The 22,501-nt window shown below is 23.1% G+C and overlaps 1 protein-coding gene across 2 annotated transcripts in view; it reads left to right on the top strand.

Moving 5' to 3' along the window:
* Nucleotides 1-13,049, top strand: part of LOC122510835 (pre-mRNA-splicing regulator female-lethal(2)D-like) — a 29,417-nt gene extending 16,368 nt beyond the window's left edge. Inside the window, exons 1-2 of one of the 2 annotated variants that reach the window (XM_043625758.1) lie at nucleotides 9,899-10,024; nucleotides 12,173-13,049. In XM_043625758.1, coding sequence (XP_043481693.1) covers nucleotides 10,013-10,024; nucleotides 12,173-12,589 — 429 coding nt within the window. In that variant the 5' untranslated portion in view covers nucleotides 9,899-10,012 and the 3' untranslated portion in view covers nucleotides 12,590-13,049. Of the gene's footprint in view, nucleotides 1-9,898; nucleotides 10,025-12,172 lie in introns of those variants that run through there. The other variant, XM_043625757.1, reaches the window with a different exon arrangement.
* Nucleotides 13,050-22,501: the final 9,452 nt, after the last annotated feature.

The raw sequence follows: 22,501 nt of genomic DNA, 5'->3' as shown, positions 1-22,501 counted from the left end.
CCCGTATCAGAAAAACGAAAATTGGAAAAAAAATCGGAAAAAAATTCATAACTCGAACAATTTTTGACCAATTATTAGTTTCTTGGTCGCAAATTGAAGAGGGGATTAATTGCTCTTAAAATGTGACAATTGAAAAGGTTTTAAATTAATTTTTAATAGCCAGCGTTCCCACCCGCCCGTATCAGAAAAACGAAAATTGGAAAAAAAATCGGAAAAAAATTCATAACTCGAACAATTTTTGACCAATTTTTGTTTCTTGGTCGCAAATTGAAGAAGGATTAATGCTTTTTCAAATGTGACAATTGAAAAGGTTTTAAATAAATTTTTAATAGCCAGCGTTCCCACCCGCCCGTATCAGAAAAACGAAAATTGGAAAAAAAATCGGAAAAAAATTCATAACTCGAACAATTTTTGACCAATTTTTTGTTTCTTGGTCGCAAATTGAAAGAAGGATTAATGCTTTTTCAAATGTGACAATTGAAAAGGTTTTAAATAAATTTTTAATAGCCAGCGTTCCCACCCGCCCGTATCAGAAAAACGAAAATTGGAAAAAAAATCGGAAAAAAATTCATAACTCGAACAATTTTTGACCAATTTTTTGTTTCTTGGTCGCAAATTGAAGAGGGATTAATGGTCCTTAAAATGTGACAATTGAAAAGGTTTTAAATAAATTTTTAATAGCCAGCGTTCCCACCCGCCCGTATCAGAAAAACGAAAATTGGAAAAAAAAATCGGAAAAAAATTCATAACTCGAACAATTTTTGACCAATTTTTGTTTCTTGGTCGCAAATTGAAGAAGGGATTAATGCTTTTCAAATGTGACAATTGAAAAGGTTTTAAATTAATTTTTAATAGCCAGCGTTCCCACCCGCCCGTATCAGAAAAACGAAAATTGGAAAAAAAAATCGGAAAAAAATTCATAACTCGAACAATTTTTGACCAATTTTTAGTTTCTTGGTCGCAAATTGAAGAGGGGATTAATTGCTCTTAAAATGTGACAATTGAAAAGGTTTTAAATTAATTTTTAATAGCCAGCGTTCCCACCCGCCCGTATCAGAAAAACGAAAATTGGAAAAAAAATCGGAAAAAAATTCATAACTCGAACAATTTTTGACCAATTTTTTGTTTCTTGGTCGCAAATTGAAGAAGGATTAATGCTTTTTCAAATGTGACAATTGAAAAGGTTTTAAATAATTTTTAATAGCCAGCGTTCCCACCCGCCCGTATCAGAAAAACGAAAATTGGAAAAAAAATCGGAAAAAAATTCATAACTCGAACAATTTTTGACCAATTTTTTGTTTCTTGGTCGCAAATTGAAGAAGGATTAATGCTTTTTCAAATGTGACAATTGAAAAGGTTTTAAATAAATTTTTAATAGCCAGCGTTCCCACCCGCCCGTATCAGAAAAACGAAAATTGGAAAAAAAATCGGAAAAAAATTCATAACTCGAACAATTTTTGACCAATTTTTTGTTTCTTGGTCGCAAATTGAAGAAGGATTAATGCTTTTTCAAATGTGACAATTGAAAAGGTTTTAAATAAATTTTTAATAGCCAGCGTTCCCACCCGCCCGTATCAGAAAAACGAAAATTGGAAAAAAAATCGGAAAAAAATTCATAACTCGAACAATTTTTGACCAATTTTTTGTTTCTTGGTCGCAAATTGAAGAAGGATTAATGCTTTTTCAAATGTGACAATTGAAAAGGTTTTAAATAAATTTTTAATAGCCAGCGTTCCCACCCGCCCGTATCAGAAAAACGAAAATTGGAAAAAAAATCGGAAAAAAATTCATAACTCGAACAATTTTTGACCAATTTTTTGTTTCTTGGTCGCAAATTGAAGAGGGATTAATGGTCCTTAAAATGTGACAATTGAAAAGGTTTTAAATAAATTTTTAATAGCCAGCGTTCCCACCCGCCCGTATCAGAAAAACGAAAATTGGAAAAAAAATCGGAAAAAAATTCATAACTCGAACAATTTTTGACCAAATTATTATTTCTTGGTCGCAAATTAAAGAGGGGTTATTGCTCTTAAAAATGTGACAATTGAAAAGGTTTTAAATTAATTTTTAATAGCCAGCGTTCCCACCCGCCCGTATCAGAAAAACGAAAATTGGAAAAAAAATCGGAAAAAAATTCATAACTCGAACAATTTTTGACCAATTTTTTGTTTCTTGGTCGCAAATTGAAGAAGGATTAATGCTTTTTCAAATGTGACAATTGAAAAGGTTTTAAATAAATTTTTAATAGCCAGCGTTCCCACCCGCCCGTATCAGAAAAACGAAAATTGGAAAAAAAATCGGAAAAAAATTCATAACTCGAACAATTTTTGACCAATTTTTTGTTTCTTGGTCGCAAATTGAAGAAGGATTAATGCTTTTTCAAATGTGACAATTGAAAAGGTTTTAAATAAATTTTTAATAGCCAGCGTTCCCACCCGCCCGTATCAGAAAAACGAAAATTGGAAAAAAAATCGGAAAAAAATTCATAACTCGAACAATTTTTGACCAATTTTTTGTTTCTTGGTCGCAAATTGAAGAAGGATTAATGCTTTTTCAAATGTGACAATTGAAAAGGTTTTAAATAAATTTTTAATAGCCAGCGTTCCCACCCGCCCGTATCAGAAAAACGAAAATTGGAAAAAAAATCGGAAAAAAATTCATAACTCGAACAATTTTTGACCAATTTTTTGTTTCTTGGTCGCAAATTGAAGAAGGATTAATGCTTTTTCAAATGTGACAATTGAAAAGGTTTTAAATAAATTTTTAATAGCCAGCGTTCCCACCCGCCCGTATCAGAAAAACGAAAATTGGAAAAAAAAATCGGAAAAAAATTCATAACTCGAACAATTTTTGACCAATTTTTTGTTTCTTGGTCGCAAATTGAAGAAGGATTAATGCTTTTTCAAATGTGACAATTGAAAAGGTTTTAAATAAATTTTTAATAGCCAGCGTTCCCACCCGCCCGTATCAGAAAAACGAAAATTGGAAAAAAAATCGGAAAAAAATTCATAACTCGAACAATTTTTGACCAATTTTTTGTTTCTTGGTCGCAAATTGAAGAAGAATTAATGCTTTTTCAAATGTGACAATTGAAAAGGTTTTAAATAAATTTTTAATAGCCAGCGTTCCCACCCGCCCGTATCAGAAAAACGAAAATTGGAAAAAAAATCGGAAAAAAATTCATAACTCGAACAATTTTTGACCAATTTTTTGTTTCTTGGTCGCAAATTGAAGAAGGATTAATGCTTTTTCAAATGTGACAATTGAAAAGGTTTTAAATAAATTTTTAATAGCCAGCGTTCCCACCCGCCCGTATCAGAAAAACGAAAATTGGAAAAAAAATCGGAAAAAAATTCATAACTCGAACAATTTTTGACCAATTTTTTGTTTCTTGGTCGCAAATTGAAGAGGGATTAATGGTCCTTAAAATGTGACAATTGAAAAGGTTTTAAATAAATTTTTAATAGCCAGCGTTCCCACCCGCCTGTATCAGAAAAACGAAAATTGGAAAAAAAATCGGAAAAAAATTCATAACTCGAACAATTTTTGACCAATTTTTTGTTTCTTGGTCGCAAATTGAAGAGGGATTAATGGTCCTTAAAATGTGACAATTGAAAAGGTTTTAAATAAATTTTTAATAGCCAGCGTTCCCACCCGCCCGTATCAGAAAAACGAAAATTGGAAAAAAAATCGGAAAAAAATTCATAACTCGAACAATTTTTGACCAATTTTTTGTTTCTTGGTCGCAAATTGAAGAGGGATTAATGGTCCTTAAAATGTGACAATTGAAAAGGTTTTAAATAAATTTTTAATAGCCAGCGTTCCCACCCGCCCGTATCAGAAAAACGAAAATTGGAAAAAAAATCGGAAAAAAATTCATAACTCGAACAATTTTTGACCAATTTTTTGTTTCTTGGTCGCAAATTGAAGAAGGATTAATGCTTTTTCAAATGTGACAATTGAAAAGGTTTTTAATAAATTTTTAATAGCCAGCGTTCCCACCCGCCCGTATCAGAAAAACGAAAATTGGAAAAAAAATCGGAAAAAAATTCATAACTCGAACAATTTTTGACCAATTTTTTGTTTCTTGGTCGCAAATTGAAGAAGAATTAATGCTTTTTCAAATGTGACAATTGAAAAGGTTTTAAATAAATTTTTAATAGCCAGCGTTCCCACCCGCCCGTATCAGAAAAACGAAAATTGGAAAAAAAATCGGAAAAAAATTCATAACTCGAACAATTTTTGACCAATTTTTTGTTTCTTGGTCGCAAATTGAAGAGGGATTAATGGTCCTTAAAATGTGACAATTGAAAAGGTTTTAAATAAATTTTTAATAGCCAGCGTTCCCACCCGCCTGTATCAGAAAAACGAAAATTGGAAAAAAAATCGGAAAAAAATTCATAACTCGAACAATTTTTGACCAATTTTTTGTTTCTTGGTCGCAAATTGAAGAGGGATTAATGGTCCTTAAAATGTGACAATTGAAAAGGTTTTAAATAAATTTTTAATAGCCAGCGTTCCCACCCGCCCGTATCAGAAAAACGAAAATTGGAAAAAAAATCGGAAAAAAATTCATAACTCGAACAATTTTTGACCAATTTTTTGTTTCTTGGTCGCAAATTGAAGAAGGATTAATGCTTTTTCAAATGTGACAATTGAAAAGGTTTTAAATTAATTTTTAATAGCCAGCGTTCCCACCCGCCCGTATCAGAAAAACGAAAATTGGAAAAAAAATCGGAAAAAAATTCATAACTCGAACAATTTTTGACCAAATTATTATTTCTTGGTCGCAAATTAAAGGGGGGTTATTGCTCTTAAAAATGTGACAATTGAAAAGGTTTTAAATTAATTTTTAATAGCCAGCGTTCCCACCCGCCCGTATCAGAAAAACGAAAATTGGAAAAAAAATCGGAAAAAAATTCATAACTCGAACAATTTTTGACCAAATTATTATTTCTTGGTCGCAAATTAAAGGGGGGTTATTGCTCTTAAAAATGTGACAATTGAAAAGGTTTTAAATTAATTTTTAATAGCCAGCGTTCCCACCCGCCCGTATCAGAAAAACGAAAATTGGAAAAAAAATCGGAAAAAATTCATAACTCGAACAATTTTTGACCAATTTTTTGTTTCTTGGTCGCAAATTGAAGAAGGATTAATGCTTTTTCAAATGTGACAATTGAAAAGGTTTTAAATAAATTTTTAATAGCCAGCGTTCCCACTTGCCCGTATCAGAAAAACGAAAATTGGAAAAAAAATCGGAAAAAAATTCATAACTCGAACAATTTTTGACCAATTTTTTGTTTCTTGGTCGCAAATTGAAGAAGGATTAATGCTCTTCAAAATGTGACAATTGAAAATATTTTTAATAAACTTTTGATAGCTAGCGCACGTTGTTTTTGCGTTGGGTCGGTAGTTTCACCGAGCCTAGTAGATAATTAATTAATTCAATAATTAAAAACTGTTAATTAATATTATTTGTTTGTTTATTTATTTATTTGTCGGTTTGTTTTTTTGCTTATTTGTATATTATTATTTATTTGTTTGTGTATTTGTTTACTTTTTTATTAAATATTAAATTTTTCTCAATGTTTATTGAATGCATTTGTAAATGGGTTTTGTTTATTTACTGACACAAAAAATGTTGTCAGTTTACATGGTGCAGTGCGGGAAAAAAAAGTTGTATAGCTATTAAATAATATAGTGTTCTGTCACGATACACTGATTTTTCATGCCCTGATCTTCATAACAAGTTGTAATTACTAATTACACTCTTGTCTAATTACCGCCCTCACTCCTCCCTCACCTAAGTGTAATACACTACAGTTTAAATGTAACTTTCATTTTTCGAGAGAATAATGTAGTCATAATTTATGTACGAGTTGAAATAATTATCACTCTTCTTCAAAAATTCGAAAATTTTTAACTTTCTTCTTTTTTTCGAATTTTTTCTTTTTTAGGAGACTTAGATAATATTTTAGTAAATATTTTAGCAAATATTTCAGTAGACATCAATTTTTATTTGTTTATTTACTTAATTTGTTATTATCAATTACTAAAGTTTGTGGTAAACGTTTTAGTAAGTATTTTAGTAAATATTTTAGTAAAAAATTTAGTAAATATTTTAAGAAATATTTCAGTAAATTATTTCACAAACATTTTAGTAAATATTTTAGCAAAAATTTTAGTAAATATTTTAGCAAATAGTTTAGCAAAAATTTTAGTACTAATTAAATTTAATACTAATGGTACACTAGTAATAGTTTCTAAAAATTTAGTAAGAAAAATTAGTAATTAGTAAGAAAACTAGTAATTATATAGTATATTAAAAATTAGTACTAATAGTACGTTACTAATAGTTACTAAAAAAATTACAAAAAAATTAGTAATTTATAGGTATTAAAAAATTAGTAGTAAAGATGGTACGTCACTAATAGTTACTAAAAAATTTACTTAAAAAAATAATTAGTGGTAAAAATTATTACTTATTGTACAAAACTAATAGTTACTAAAAATTTTAATAATACTTAGTAAATACTAATTAGTAAATAGTTTAGCAATATTTATTAGTAAATATTTATTTGTAGTCAAAGATTAATTTAATTTATGTATAAGAAAATTTCGTTCAAAAGAAAAATAATTGCTTCTAAATTATTAATTATTATTTTAGTAAATTTTAAATTACTGATAATTTAATAAATTAGTTTAAATTAATCTTGCTTCCTACTATAGTGAAAAATATTATTTATTCTTTAATCAATAACTCAATTTATTTGTGCGATATATTTGATTTTATTTTCTAATTTCTAATTTTCCTCTCAGCTATCTATTGTCCGCAAGGGGAAATCCGATTGTGTGACCTTGAGTTTGATGAAATCATCATTTCATGTGAAATTCGAATTGAATTCGTGGAATCACGTCCGATTAATCAAAAACTCGCCTTTGCCGAGTAGCGAAAGGAGCGCGATTTTTCTGTTTTGTTAAAAATAATATTATATAACACCCTTGCTGAGCATGTCGCACGATATATAATACTCACGTTCAACTATTGTCGTAATACACTATTCACTATTATGTATTATCACAAAATCCAATTCTTTTATCTTGATACGAAAATTTTTTTTTCTGTCGTCAAATTTTTTCGATTAACTGAACAAAGAAATTAAGAAAAAAAAATTACCACAATCTACGTGTGGTTTCTTTTTAGTTATGTCTCATTAACTTCAAATAAAAATTTAATTGCAAATTAAACCTGGTTTTTTAATTGTTTTTTTTGAAGGGGGGAAATTAGAGAGAAAAAATAAATTTATTTATTATTCAAACAATATTTAATTTAAATTGTTAAATTTTAATTGTAATTTGTAAAAATTAGAAATTGCAAATAAATTAGAACCAAAATATTGCAAATAAATTGAGGATTACAAAAGAAAAAACAGAAATTGGAACGAAATATGTTAATAAATGTGTGAGGAATATAAAAAATAGACCCTTTCAAATACCAACTTGAGATTTTTAATATTTTTAATGCGATTTTTCAATGGTGGCTTTTATGAGGACACATAAAATTTAATGAAATGTACGTTACGTTTCATATACTGTAGTAAACATTAAATTTAATGTGCTTGTGAGAAAAAAGCTTTCAATATCTATAATAATAATACCTCAAAGTTTAAAACACTCTTTTTTTTGTTCTTTCTTTCTTTCTTAATAAAACTAAAACCAATGAAAATTATATATAGAAAGTACAAATTTTTGAATGTCAAAATACCGATCGCAATCCTTTGAAATTTAAAGAGAAAAAAAAGAACAAATGAAACGAATTCAAAATGCGTAAAAAATTTCATTTTGAGAAACTAATTAGTAATTACAAATTTTTTGTAAATTTTAATTAATTTAACGGTTTGTTGGACTTGTGATATATAAATTTAATCATCAAATATAAAATTTATTTATTATATGTATATGAATTTTAAATTTGTTTATAAAAAATCAAATTTATTTATAAAATATAAAAATTCATAAAATATTGTATAAATGCTTGTTAAAATTAATAGAATATCAGTGAAACAATTTTTAGTATTCCATTGGAATATTTCAAATATTCCCTGCGATAATATTCACAAAATTTTATTAAACTATTTTGATAATTGAAAAATATTTTTAATATTGAAAAAAATATTCACAATTTTTCAATAGAATGAAAATTCCAAAACAATATTCCAAATAAAAAAATTTCGAAACCAAAATATTCCAAATAAAAAATTGCGAATCCGAAATATTCCAAGTAGAATATCCCAAACAGAATATTTCTAGTACTAAATAAATTAAATATTCCTAATTTTTGAATCGGATATTTATAATATTCCACTGGAATATTCCGACTATTGACAATAATTTAGATTAGATTATTTTTAATATTCGAGAAAAATGTCAGTAATATTGAAAAGAATATTTATAGTTTTTTAACAGAATTTTTATAATATTCCAAACGAATTATTTGAATATTTAAATGTGATATTCCAGATATAGAATATTTCGTATATAGAATAATCCAAACAGATTATTTCGTACAAAAATATTCCAAATGGAATATTTCGTATAAAAATATTCCAAATGGAATATTTTGAACAAAAATATTCCAAACTGATTTTTTCCAGTTTAGAATATTCCACACAAGATATTTCAAGATTAAAATATTTCAAATTCGAGTGAATAATATTCCAAATAAAATATTTCATCTATAGAATATTCCAAACAGATTTTTTCGAATATACAATTATCCAAGTAGAATATCAATAAAATATCTTTAATTTATAAAATTCCAAATAAAATATATTTCAAGCTAAATTCGAGTATAAATTATATCAAATAGAATATTCCAAACAGAATATTTCGGGAAAAGAATATTCCAAATAAAATATTTCTAATTCATAATATTCCAAATAGAATATTATGAATACTTAATATTCTAAGTAGAATACTTCGAATAGAAAATATTCCAAATAAATTGTTTTTAATTGAAAATATTACAAATAAAATATTCCAAACAGAATATTTCGAATAGAATATTTTGAGTATAAAATATTCCAAATAGAATATTTCGAGTTTAAAATATTCCAAATCGAATATTTCGAGTTTAAAATATTCCAGTACAGAATATTCCAAATAGAATATTTCGGGTACAAAATTTTCAAAATAAAATATTTGTAATGTTTATATTTGATAATATTTGGAAAAGAATACTTGGAGTTTAGTTTTAAGTTTAAAATTCGAAACGTAATAAATAGAATTTAAAAATAATATTCTAATTTCAGTCTTACAATAAATTATATGAAAATATTCCAAAAATTTTGGAGTAGTTTCGGTATTTTTCAAAAAAAATTTTTTTAGGTATAAAAATTTTTATTTATCAAAATTTTTTATGTAAACAAAAGACAAAATAAAAATATAGAAATAAAAAAATTTTCAAAAGATAAAATAAAGATATAAATAAATGAATAAAAATAAAAAAAATAATTTTTTTTATTTTTATTCATTTATTTATATTTTATTTTGTCTTTTGTTTACTCAAAAAAAATCAAAGATATTACTCAAAATTTCTTTTATTTTTTGAGTAAGAACTTAAAATTTCTAACTTATATTAAAAACTAATAACGAAAATGAACAATTTTAATATATCGCTCTTTCTCTCGCTCGATTCTTTTAAATATAATATAGTTTTAAAAATTTTTTTTCCCCTCTTGTCTCATAATATCTTGATGTTTACAATATATAGACGCAATGAATATGGTGACCTATACGTGAACTAGAAAAATTTTAAGCGCAATATTACGCGAAAATCAGAGGGTTTCATGTATTTAATGTTAGGTGAGGGTATTTGTAATATTTTTATTACTTTATATATATATAGTTGAGTGGAGGAATGCCGCAAAAGTTGGTATTGTTCATGAGCTATATAAGGTCTTTCCAGACACCGGAAAGTTGTAGAACGCGTTTCAATCCTTAGCCAGTAAACATGTGGTTTGTAGTGAGTACTCTTCCTAGTTTTTCATTTTTTGTTTTTCTTTTTTCTCAAATTTTTCATTTCTTTGATTTTTCCTTAAGTTGTTCGCAAATATAGTCACAATATTGTTTGCAATTCGTATGACAATAGAGAAAAAGGAATAATAATAATATTAATAATTTCTGTGGTTTGTGAAGTAAATCCATTGATTCGCGGTAAGGATGGTAATGTTTTCTTTGCATAGTCGGGGCACAAAAAAAGTATTATACAAATTATGCAACAAGTGTTTGGTATAACTCAATTATTTCACATAGTTTCAAAATTTTATATATTATGTAGTGTTTTATTATGTTGGATTTAATTTTATTGTTATTCTATTTTACATTATATTACATTTTTATTTATTTATTTATTTTTTTACTATATTATATTATATTCTTATTTTGATATTTGTTATAATATTATATTTTGTAATATAAATTATAAATCTTTTTGTTATTATTACTGTTTTATTTTTATTTTTTTATTTTTTTTTTGACAAAACAAGTTTAGGAAAGGAAAAAATGCTTTTTTTTAAAAATGCTTTTACGCATTTTATTATTATTATTATTATTATTATTATTATTATTATTATTATTATTATTATTATTATTATTATTATTATTCTACGATAAGATTGTTTCATCATTTATTTGAAATTTTCTTTAATATTTATTTTGCAATATTTTTAATTAAATGTAGATTAACATATATTTATTTATTTAATTTTATTTTCATTAAATTTATTGTAGGTAGTTTATTAAAATTATAATTTATTTTATTATTAATTTACTTTTTAAATAAGTTAATACGAAAGGGATTGTCCCGTCAATTCCTGTAAATAAATAAATATCTTTTCATTATTATTACTATTAATTAAATAAATAAAATTAATAAATTTTATTTGCAACTTTTTTATTGAGTCAATCATTTTTTGTTTGTATTTATTTTTTAAATGTAAAATTTTATTTCTGGAAATATTTTATTTCCTCATACATTTTTTTAAATTAACTTATTCGTTTAATAACAATATTTGTTTAATTCTTCGCTTTGTAAAATGAATTTTTTTTACATTATCTTTTTCTTTCTTATTTAGAAAATAAAAATTTTCATACAAATTTCAATAAATTTATTTGAAATGTAAATATTGAAAAAATATAAAAATAAAAAGTAAATTTTTGACTGAATTATGTTTTAAAGGAAAATTTCATTTTTATCTTATTTTCTGATTGTCAAATGAATTGCAAAAGAAAATTTTGATTTTATTTATTTTATTTACTAAAAATAAATTTTACTTGTTAGAAATAATTTTATTTGATTGAAATAAAATTTTTATTTAGCACAAATAAATTCTGTTTTGTGGGGGAAATAAAATATTTATTCATTACAAGTAAATATTTATTTATTGGAAATAAATTTTATTTGGATACATATTTTATTTAGTTGAAATAAATTTTGTTGTGTGCGCAAATGAAATATTTATTTGATGCGAATAAATTTTATTTGGTTAAAATAAAAATTTTGTCTGTGCGCAAGTGAAATATTTATTTGATGTGAATAAATTTTATTTGGTTAAAACAAAAATTTTGTTTAGCACAAAATATAAATTCTGTTAAAGGCAGAAATAAAATATTTTTTTGTTATGAATAAAATAATAAATTTTAGTTTGTTCAAATAAAATGTTTATTTAATACAAATAAATTCAGTTTGAACGTAAATAGAATTTTTAATTTGATTCGAGTAGAAATTTTGTCTATAAATAAATATTTTTTTGGCGGAAATAAATTCTTTATTTGATACAATTTAAATTTTATTTGTCACAAAATAATTTTGTTTTTGTAAAATAAAAAATAGAAATGTAAAATAAAATTAAATAAAAAAAGAAGAGAATAAAGAGAAAATAAGAAAATAAAATTGTAAAATAAAATTAAATAAAAAAAGAAGAGAGTAAAGAGAAAATAAGAAAATAAAATTGTAAAATAAAATTAAATAAAAAAAGAAGAGAATAAAGAGAAAATAAGAAAATAAAAATGTAAAATAAAATAAAATAATAAAAGAAGAGAATAAAGAGAAAAGAAAAAAAGTAAAAAAGAAAAGAAAAAGTCATCGAAAATAAAAAAAAAAAATTTCTAGATTCTCGGATCATGCCTCGCAGTGGCTCTCGCCGAACCAATTCACATTCATTATGACACAACGCACTATCATGGACCACCTGCGCCCCTCGACAAAATTGGCAGGGTCATTGACACACCGGAAGTGGCACACGCAAAAGCAAAACATTTAGCCATTTTTGAAGCCGAGGCAGCGAAAAGTTCATATTCATCGGGTGGTGGCGATGATGGCGGAAGTTCCGGTGGTGCTTCCGAGAAACATCCACTTCCTCATCATCATCATCACATTGAGCATCATTATCATGGTCCACCAGCTCCATTGGATCATCATGGAAAAGTCATTGACACAAAGGAAGTTGAACACGCGAAGGCCGCACATTTTCATGCCGTTCAAGAGGAATTGGCCAAGATCAAACATTCCGAACCACATAGCTACTAAATAATGGGGAACATTCCCCCCCCACCCTTCTTTTGATGATACTCAAAATATTTCCATTGAAATAAATTTTTTTTTTTTAATGGAAAGAAGAAACCCCACGGTTTACTGGAATTGGAAAATAATAAGACACACTCGTTTTTGTTTAACTATTTTTTTTTACTTAGATCCAAAGAAATCGTTGATGGCTCCTTTTTTCTCAAAAAAAAGAAGGAAAAATTTGGGGAAATTTGAGGAAAGAGAAAATAGAAATCTGTTTATCGTAACTTTACAACTGATTCTATTTTAATACTTTTTGACAATTTTCTCCGAAATTTTCCTCGAGTTTTGAATTTTTTTTTATATTCACTGAGGTGAATTTGTCTTGCATTACCAAAAAAAAGAAAATTCAGGCTCGATTTCCTTTTTTTTTTGATAAATAAGAGCAGGGAGGCGATATTCTTTTGCGATATATAGAATTGTTGGTAATGGGTGTTATTTATAATTCTGAGACCAGAGCTCGTCTATATTTTATTTTTGTACCGTCTTTTGAATAAAAAAACAACAGAACATAAAAGAAGTTATTTTCCTCTATAATTATTTTTTCCTTTTTTCGCTTTTCCGTCTTTCCGTCTTTCCGTCTTTCCTTTTTTCCGTTTTTTGTGTCAAAAGAAAATTTTCTCCTTTTTCACGAGGCGGAAAAATTTAAACTTTTATATTCTACTTTAATTGTTCCAAAATTAAATATTTTTAATACAATTTTAATAAAATTTCTCGAAGCAATAACAATTATTTTTAAAAATATTATTCTTTAGTTAATTTCAACTATTCTTGAAAACAATTCAATTATTTTTATAAATTGTAAAATTCATGGCAGGAATTCAATTATTTTTGTAAATAATAAAATTCTTCTGAGAAATTCAATTGTATTGAAAATATTCAATACAATTTTAATAAAATTTCTAGAAAAAAATTCAGTTATATTCAAGATAATTTTAATAATTGAACAGGATCAATTATTTTTAAAAATTGTAATAAAATTTTTCTTAATAATTCCTTTTTTTTAAATTTTAATAAAAAATTTTAATTCTTAATTTCTTAATCAAAATTTTTTGTAAATTTTAATTATTTTCAAAATTTTTAATTAAAATTACTTTAAAAAATTACATTATTTTTACAAAATTTAATGAAATTCTTCAAAAAAAAAATTCAATTATTTTCAACTATTCTTGGCAAGAATTCAATTATTTTTATAAATTGTAAAATTCTTGGCAAGAATTCAATTATTTTTGTAAATAATAAAATTCTTCTGAGAAATTCAATTATTTTCAAAAGTTTTAATTAAAATTACTTTAAAAAATTACATTATTTTTATACAAAATTTAATGAAATTCTTTAAAAAAAAAATGTAATTATTTACAAAAACTGTAATAAAATTTGTTTAAAAGAATTTAATTTTCTCTGAATAATTTTAATATAATTTAATTAGGAAAATCGTTAATTACAATATTAGAATAAAATAGAATAGAATAAAAGTAAAATATCTAATTTTTTTTGTATGAAACTTAAAATTTCAATTTAATTTCTTTTTTTCTAAATTTATTTATTCTAAAATATATTTTCTAATCCGTTTTGTCTAAAGAAGCGATTTTCAAAAAAAAGTTTTTCTAAATTGTTGAGTAACAAATTCTTAACAACTATTGATAAATTTTTAGTTATCGATGGTTGGTGAGTAAAAATTTCTTAGCAACGATTTTTTTTTACAATAAAAAGAATTAATTTTCCATTCATTTTAATTTTTTAAAATCAAAATTAGGTAATTTGTTCCTAAAAAGCAGAAAAAAATTCGATTTTCTATTGTATTTAAATTTTTTAAAAGTTAGTACTTAGCAATCGTTAAATTTTTTTCCTTCAGCAATTGTTGAGTCAAAAATTCTTAGCAACTAAAAATTCGTCACCTAGAATCAATTGCTAAGCAATATTAGAAAAATAGAATAAATAATATTTAACAATTTTTTTTCTTTACATAAAAATGGAAATTTTTTTTTTTTTTAGTTTCAAAAGCATAAAATTTATTATTTCAACATTCGAAGATTTAAGAAATTATAAAAAATAGACATTTAAAAAATATAGATTAGACAGTACTTGAAAATTTTATTCGACAAACGTGATTTTATAATAAAACTTTTAGATAAATACCCGATATGCAATTTACTGTATTATTAATTTATTATCTTCTTTAGCCAATGTCAAAGTTATAAATATAACTGTTTTAAAAGTTTGAAGAAAAGAAAGAATATTATTTACACTTTTGTTTATGTGAGAAAAAAGTATTGGTTGCTTAAATATCATGAAGTTATTTAAATTTTTAATTTTGGTCATAGTGAGCATTATTTTAAATTATCACCGTACCGATGCACGTGATGTTGTTTTAGAAGAAAGGAAAGTCTTTTTCTCACTAATTGAAGCATATCGTAGGTTAAAATTTTTTTTGAATAATTTAAAAAAACATGTAGATAATTTTGGTTTTTTTTAAATTAATTATATTGTCATTTTATATAAATTTTTGCAGTTAATTGCTATTATCTAAAACCATACAGATTGCCAAGGGACAGCAATACTGATTTTCTATACAGGTGTACAATAAGTAGAATAGGTTTTAAATATAAAAGGCATGCTCGAAGTAAGTATATTTTTATATGAAATTATATTAATAAAAAACAGCAACATAGTATAAATAAATGTTGATTAATTATGTTGTCTGCTTTTATTTTTTTTAGGATTTTGTATTAAAAGGGTTAGCAATGGATACGTTTGTGTATAAGGAAGATACTAGATTAAAAAATAAGATTTAAAAGAAAATTAATAATTTGAAAAATATAAATGGAAATAACAGAAATGGCACATTTTTTTAAACAAGAAAAATTATACAGTTTTTTTATTTTCAGTAAAAAAGTTGGTGAATTGTATTAATTAACCTATTGTATTTTATTAAATATAAAATAAAATATGTAATAAAATCGACAAAATATGTATCTTGAAAAAATTATTTTTGCTAGTTTAAAAACTTTCTTTTTCAAAAGTAAAAATTTTTATTCTATTTCGACCATATGAAAATTTGTTTCAATGAAATTTGATAAAACTTTTAATTTTTTTTTCAATGCATGTTTTAGATTATTTTCGGGAATTCAATTCTCTTTAAAAAAAAATGTTCAATTTTTCAAAAACAAAATTCTTTGAAATGTAAAAGTTATTTAAATGAAATTTTAGAATGTTTGCTATTTTTTCAAAATTTTCTTACAATTATTTTTGGGAATGCAACTATTTTCAAAAAATGTTAATTACTTTTTTTTAAAAACCTCATTTTTTTAAAGAATTTTTGAATTAAATTTTTCAAATTTCAATAATTTTTTATAATTTTTTTGGAAAATAACAAATTTATAATTATGTAGGTATTTAAATTTTATTAATATTTCTATAATAAACATTTAATTATTTTCATGAATAATAAAAATTTCTTAGGAATTCAATTATTATTTTTATAAATAATAAATTTTTTTTAAGGAATTAAATTACTTTTCATAAAAAATAATTTAAAATTGTATTGAAAATAATTAAATTTTGACGAAGAATTTTACTGTTTATAAAGATAATTGAATTGTTCAGAAGAATTTATTAAAATTTTAGAAAATAAATGAATTTTATGTTAATATTTGAAAATTTAAATTCTTTCGAGGAATTCTATTAAAATTGTTTTGAAAAGAATTGAATTTCTCCAAAGGATTGTACTATTTTTATTATTGCGAAAAATTTTACTATTTATAAAAATAATTGAAATGTTTCGAAGAATTTATTAAAATTTTAAAAAATAATTAAATTGTTATGAAGAATTTTATAGAAATATTTAAAAATAATGAAATTTTTTCGAAAAATTCAATTAAAGTTATTTCGAAAATAATTGAATTTCTTTAAAGAATTTTATTAAAATTCAGTATATTCAAAATAATTGAATTCGTCAGAAGAATTTTATTATTTTTTGAAAATAATTGAATTCTTTCAATTTTTTTTTACGAATATATTTCAAAATTGCATTGAAAGTAATTTAATTTTTATATAGAAATTTTTTAAAAATATTTTGAGAATAATTGAATTATTTTTTAGAGAATTTTAAATTCTTGTTGAAATTGAATTTTATGGAAATTTTTGAATATAATTAAATTCTTTCGTGTAATTTTATTTAAATTTGATTAAACAAAATTTAATTCCTGCAAAGAATTTTAGTATTTATTAATATAGTTGAATTGTTTCGAATAATTTTTGAAAATTTTAGGAAATAATTGAAATTTATGGAAATATTTAAAAATATTTGAATTCTTCCGAGAAATTCAATTAAAATTGTTTTGCAAATAATTGAATTCCTGAAAAGAATTTTACTACATATTTATAAAAATAATTGAATTTTTCCGAAGGATTTATTAAAATTTTAGAAAAAAATTGAATTTTTTCGAAATGTGCTAAAATTTAAAAAAAAATTGAATTTTTCCAAAAAGTTCAATTTTAAATTGTTTTGAATACCATTGAATTTTTGTAAAGATTTTACTATTTAAAAAAATATTATTAAAATATTATTATATTAGTAATAAATAAGGGATAAAAATTTTTTTTTTGTCAAAACAGTATTTATAAAAAAAAAAAAACAGTAGGAAAATAGTTAATTTTTTTTTGTAAAATCTCACAAAAATCAATGTTTACAAAAGTTACTTTCTAAAGAATAGAAAAAAATAAGAAACTTAGTAAAACGAGAAATTTGATGGTAGTGTTACTTAAACTTGATTATTTACATAAGAAAAATTTTTTTGTTTTTTATCTCGATGACCATTGTACACTGTCAAAGTAACTGATGTTTGTCGCGTTGTTGTCGTCATCATCATTGTTTTGTGAGACAAAAATTATTGGACATTGTAGTTTTTTACACACACAAACAATTATACTTTTTCACACATACACTTATATATATATATATTGTCATTGAAAAAAATTCTTATCGTTCGAGACACCGTTTAAAGATCATTGTGCACCCGTTGAAAGCACAATTACGCTCACATTGTTGTGCAGGACATATTCGACCTGATCGACGAACCAGGACGCAGGTTTCATGTTCAGAAGTTATTTCATCATTGCACATTGCACTCTCATTTCACACTGAATTCCACACGCAAAAAAAAATAGAAATTGAAAAAAAAATTTTTTTCAAATAAAAATACTAAACAATTAATGTCCCGTTAGATTAATATCGCAAAGAATCATTATCATAGTAAATAATTATATTACGGGTAGTAGATAAATGATGAGATAAACTGCTCCCTGACAAAAGGATATACATATATATTGACTTTGAATGTAATATATTGTTTACTTCAAAAAATATAAATTTTTTTAAATTTAGATTATTTAAGAAAAATATTTTTAAAAATTAGTTAAATTTTTTTTTTCACATATAATTAATTAATTATTTTTTTTAAAAATAATGGATTTAAAGAACAATTTTAGTTAAAAACACTAAACAAAATTGAATTTTTGATGAGGTACAAATAATTGCAGAAATTCAATTATTTTCAAAAGTAATAAAATTCTTAGCACAAAATTCAATTATTAATTTATTATCTTTAGAAATAATTAAAATCTTCTCCAAAATTCAATTATTTTCAAAAATTTAAATAAAATTCTTGGTAAAATTTCAATTATTTTCAAAAATATTCCTCAATTCAATGATTTTCAATATCTACTATTTTAATAAAATTACCCAAAATTTTAGAGAAATTACAAATGATTGAAAAAATTCAATTATTTTCAAAAGTAATAAATTTGTTCAAAAATTCAATTATTTTTAAAAAAAAATTTTAATAAAATTCTCGTCAAAATTTCAATTATTTTTATAAATAATAAAATTCTTCTCCGAAATTCAATTATTTTCAAAAATTTTAATAAAATTCTTGACAAAATTTCAATTATTTTGAAAAATTCTTTTCAATTCGATAATTTTTAATATCTAGGTATTATTTTAATAAAATTTTCCAAATGAATTCAATTATTTTCAAAAGTAATAAAATTCTTCAAAAATTCAATTATGTTGAAATATTTTAAAAAATTTTCGTCAAAAATTCAATTATTTTTATTAATAATAAAATTCTTCTCTAAAATTCAATTATTTTCAAAAATTTAAAAAAAATTCTTGGCAAAATTTCAATTATTTTGAAAAATTCTTTTCAATTCGATAATTTTTAATATCTAGGTATTATTTTAATGAAATTTTCCAAATGAATTCAATTATATAAAAATTTTTTAATAAAATTCTATGTAAATATTTAATTATTTTCATAAAATAATAAAAATGTCACAGAAATTCAATTATTTACAATTTTTTGGATTTTCTTAGCAAATTTAATTTAATTATTTTGATAAATAATAATATTTTTACAGGAATTCAAATTATTTTTCTAAATAATAAAATTCTTTTAAGGAATTCAATTATTTTCATAAACAGTAAAAACTGATCGCAGAATTTCAATTACCTATTAAAATTCGCCCAAAAGATTTTTATTACTTAGAAATTTGTTTGATAAAATTCTTTATGAGAATTGAATTTTAAAAAGCTTTCTATTATTCAATGAATTCTTTCTTTTGATATTTAAATAATTGAATTCGCGTAGAATTTTCTAATAAAAATTAATTTAAAATTTGAATTTCAGTTAAAATTTTAGATAAAATTGAATTTTGAAAAGGTTTTAAATTAAAATCTTTGGAAATCATTTCAAATCAATTATTATTTTCTACAATTTTTAATTATTTTTTTATGAAAATGATTGAATTCCTTAAAAAAATTTTATTATTTATAAAAATAATTGAATTTATAAAAAATTTGTAAATAATTGAATTCCTGAGGAATTTTTATTATTTATGAAATTAATTGAATTCCTTTAGAAAAAATTTTATTATTTATAAAAATAATTGAATTATTGCAAAGGAATTTATAAAAAATTTGTAAATAATTGAATTCTTGAGAAATTTTTATTATTTATGAAAATAATTAAATGTTTGCGTAGTATTTTTGGGCATTTGAAATTTATTTGAAAATAATTGAACTTTGGGAAAGAATTTTGTTATTTATAAAGATAATTGGGATTTTGACGAAATTTTTTTTTTAAATTTGAAAGATAATTGAATTTTATGAGAAGAATTTTATTTTTATTGAAAATAATTGAATTTCTGCAATTATTTATAATTTCTCAAAAATTGAATTTTTATAGTGTTTTCAACAAAAACTTAAATTAGAAAATTTTTAAATTCTATTATTTTTAAAATTGCTTTTTTTAAAAATTCCTTTTTTATTTTTTTTTTAAATTGAATTTGAGAAAAACAAAAATAACAGAAATTGTATTGCAATTAATAGTGAAGAGTAAATAGTTAATAGTCGAGTTAATAGTTAAGTAAAAATTAATAATAAATCATTAATAGTTATGTAAAAATTAATAATAAATAATTAATAGTTATTTAATAATAAATAATGAATAAAAAATACTGTAATAAATAAATAATGATAAATAAATGAAATAAATAATAAAAATTAATTAACAGTTTGGTAATAACAAATACAAAATAATGAATATTTATAATGATAAAAAATTGCGAATGTAAAAATATTTTTTTTTTTATTTTTTTTTTATTTTGCCAAATATTAATAGCTGACAGTTGAGAAAGTAAAAGTCAATCGCCTGACCAATGAGTTCCTCATCTACTTGAAACAATCTACTTTGACTACCGTAATAACCTTCTTTTGCCACATTCGTCCCAGATTATGATCGCACGACTTTGATCCCGTTATTTACACGTGGAAATTGTCTATTACGATATACATATATACATAATATAATATGTGAAGTAAAAATTCATTCGAGTTCGTTATACGAATGTGCAACTAAATATACATAATTTACTATATATAAGAACAGGAGATAATCGATTTGTCTAGAATACAGTCTCCGGGAGTCAACATTTTCCTCAAGGTCGTTGTCTTGGGAATTACACAATTTTTTACGGCGCCATTGACATCAGTTTTCTTTCATTTTTATATTGTCTACGTGAAAAAAAAATATTCATTTTTTCAATGTTTTCTATTATATAAAAATACTTTTACGCAAAAATTTCACATCATTGCTTTCAAAAGCATTTTTTTTTTAATTAAGTAAAGTAATTCCTTCTTAACTGGTAATTTTTTTTAATTAAATAAAGTAATTCCTTCTTAACTGGTAATTTTTTTTTTAATTAAATAAAGTAATTCCTTCTTAACCAGTAATTTTTTCTAAATTGAACTCAATTTCAATTTATGAGTCGTCCAGAGTAATTCTAAGACTCTAAGATAATTAGAGAATTGGATAAAATTGTTGCAAATTGAAAATTGTCAAATTTTTTAAATTTGATTATAAATAATTGTAGAATAACGAATATTGACGAAGATGTTGAGATTCAATATGGAGACGCTAGTCTCCACCTGCGAACGCCAAGGTCACCACTAGATGGCAGTTCAGTTCCTTCTTGGAATTTTTACTGCCACCTAGTGACGACCTTGGCGTTCTCAAGTGGAGAGATCAAACCACCATTTTATCTCTCAAGAACTTTTTTATAATTAAATAAAATTAAATAAAAGAATAAAATAAAGTTAATTTAAATTAAATTTTATCTCTCAAGAACTTATTTATAATTAAATAAAATAATAAAATTAATTTACATTAAATTTTTTTATTTAAATTAAATAAATTAGAGTGAATAATTATTTGAACGAATAATTTCTTGAAGCAAATACCATTTAATTGACTTAAATATAAAAATTAATTGATTCAAGTAAATATTCATTTGATAATAGATAAGTAATCTGTTATTTGAATCTAAATACACTTCTCTGCGATAATCGCGCAGTTTTTCACTAATTATTCGAGAAAAAGTGAAGAAAAAATGTTGTAAATGAAAATTTCTCGATTTTTATGTAACTATAGTTAAGAAACGAAAAAGATGTTAAATTTTATGTAAGCACTAGTTTAAGTAAAATTATTATTTTACAAGTATAGAAAGTTATTATAGTTTTGTTGAAAAAATTCTAAAATGAAATATGAAGCACTTGAAACAAAATTCAAAGTCATTTTCAAAAAAAATATTTATGAACAGTTTATAATGATGCAACAAATATGCAAATATTTTAATAAAATGTGAAATACAATACAAAAGTTTAAAATAGAAAACTAGATTTGAAAATTGACTTTCAATATTGAAATCGATAAAATTGAATTCTAAAAATTTCACGATGTGGCGAAGAGAGAGAGAGAGAGAAAAGAAGTGGGTTTTTCAAAGCGAAAGGTCGATAATGATGCTTGCATTAGATTATTATGCAAGGAATTTTATATTGCGTCACAATAGACAATATTCGAGTGTTATCAAACTTTTCGCATTTTTACAAACCACAAGAATTTATTGCACTGTAACTGCCAATTATTTGTAAATATGGATGAATGAACAATCTCATGTAACTCCCTAGCTCTCAACTAATTTTTTTTTTTTTTTTGGGGTTTTTTTCAATTTTTTTTTCTGCAATTATTACACACATCACATCTACTTAATATTCAGAATTTTGAAAAAAATATAAAATTTTATTTTACTTCGTAAATGATAGAAATATTTTCACCATTCTATGTATAGCTTCAATCGTTCGACTCGAACCTCGAAATTATGATTTAATTATTAATAATTAATTAAAATTAAAAATAAAATTAATACAGGTAATTTAATTCTAATTATAATTAATTAAAAATTAGAAAATAAATTTAAAAAATAGTTTACTTGGTAAATAGCAAAAATATTAAGCCTATATTGAAATTAAATAGCTTT

This window comes from Leptopilina heterotoma, unplaced genomic scaffold, assembly GCF_015476425.1.
Source record: "Leptopilina heterotoma isolate Lh14 unplaced genomic scaffold, ASM1547642v1 Lhet_76, whole genome shotgun sequence".
In the NCBI taxonomy this organism is placed as follows: Eukaryota; Metazoa; Arthropoda; class Insecta; order Hymenoptera; family Figitidae; genus Leptopilina; species Leptopilina heterotoma.
The sequence above is the reverse complement of the archived record's forward strand: the minus strand, read 5'-3'. Positions and strand labels throughout refer to the sequence as shown.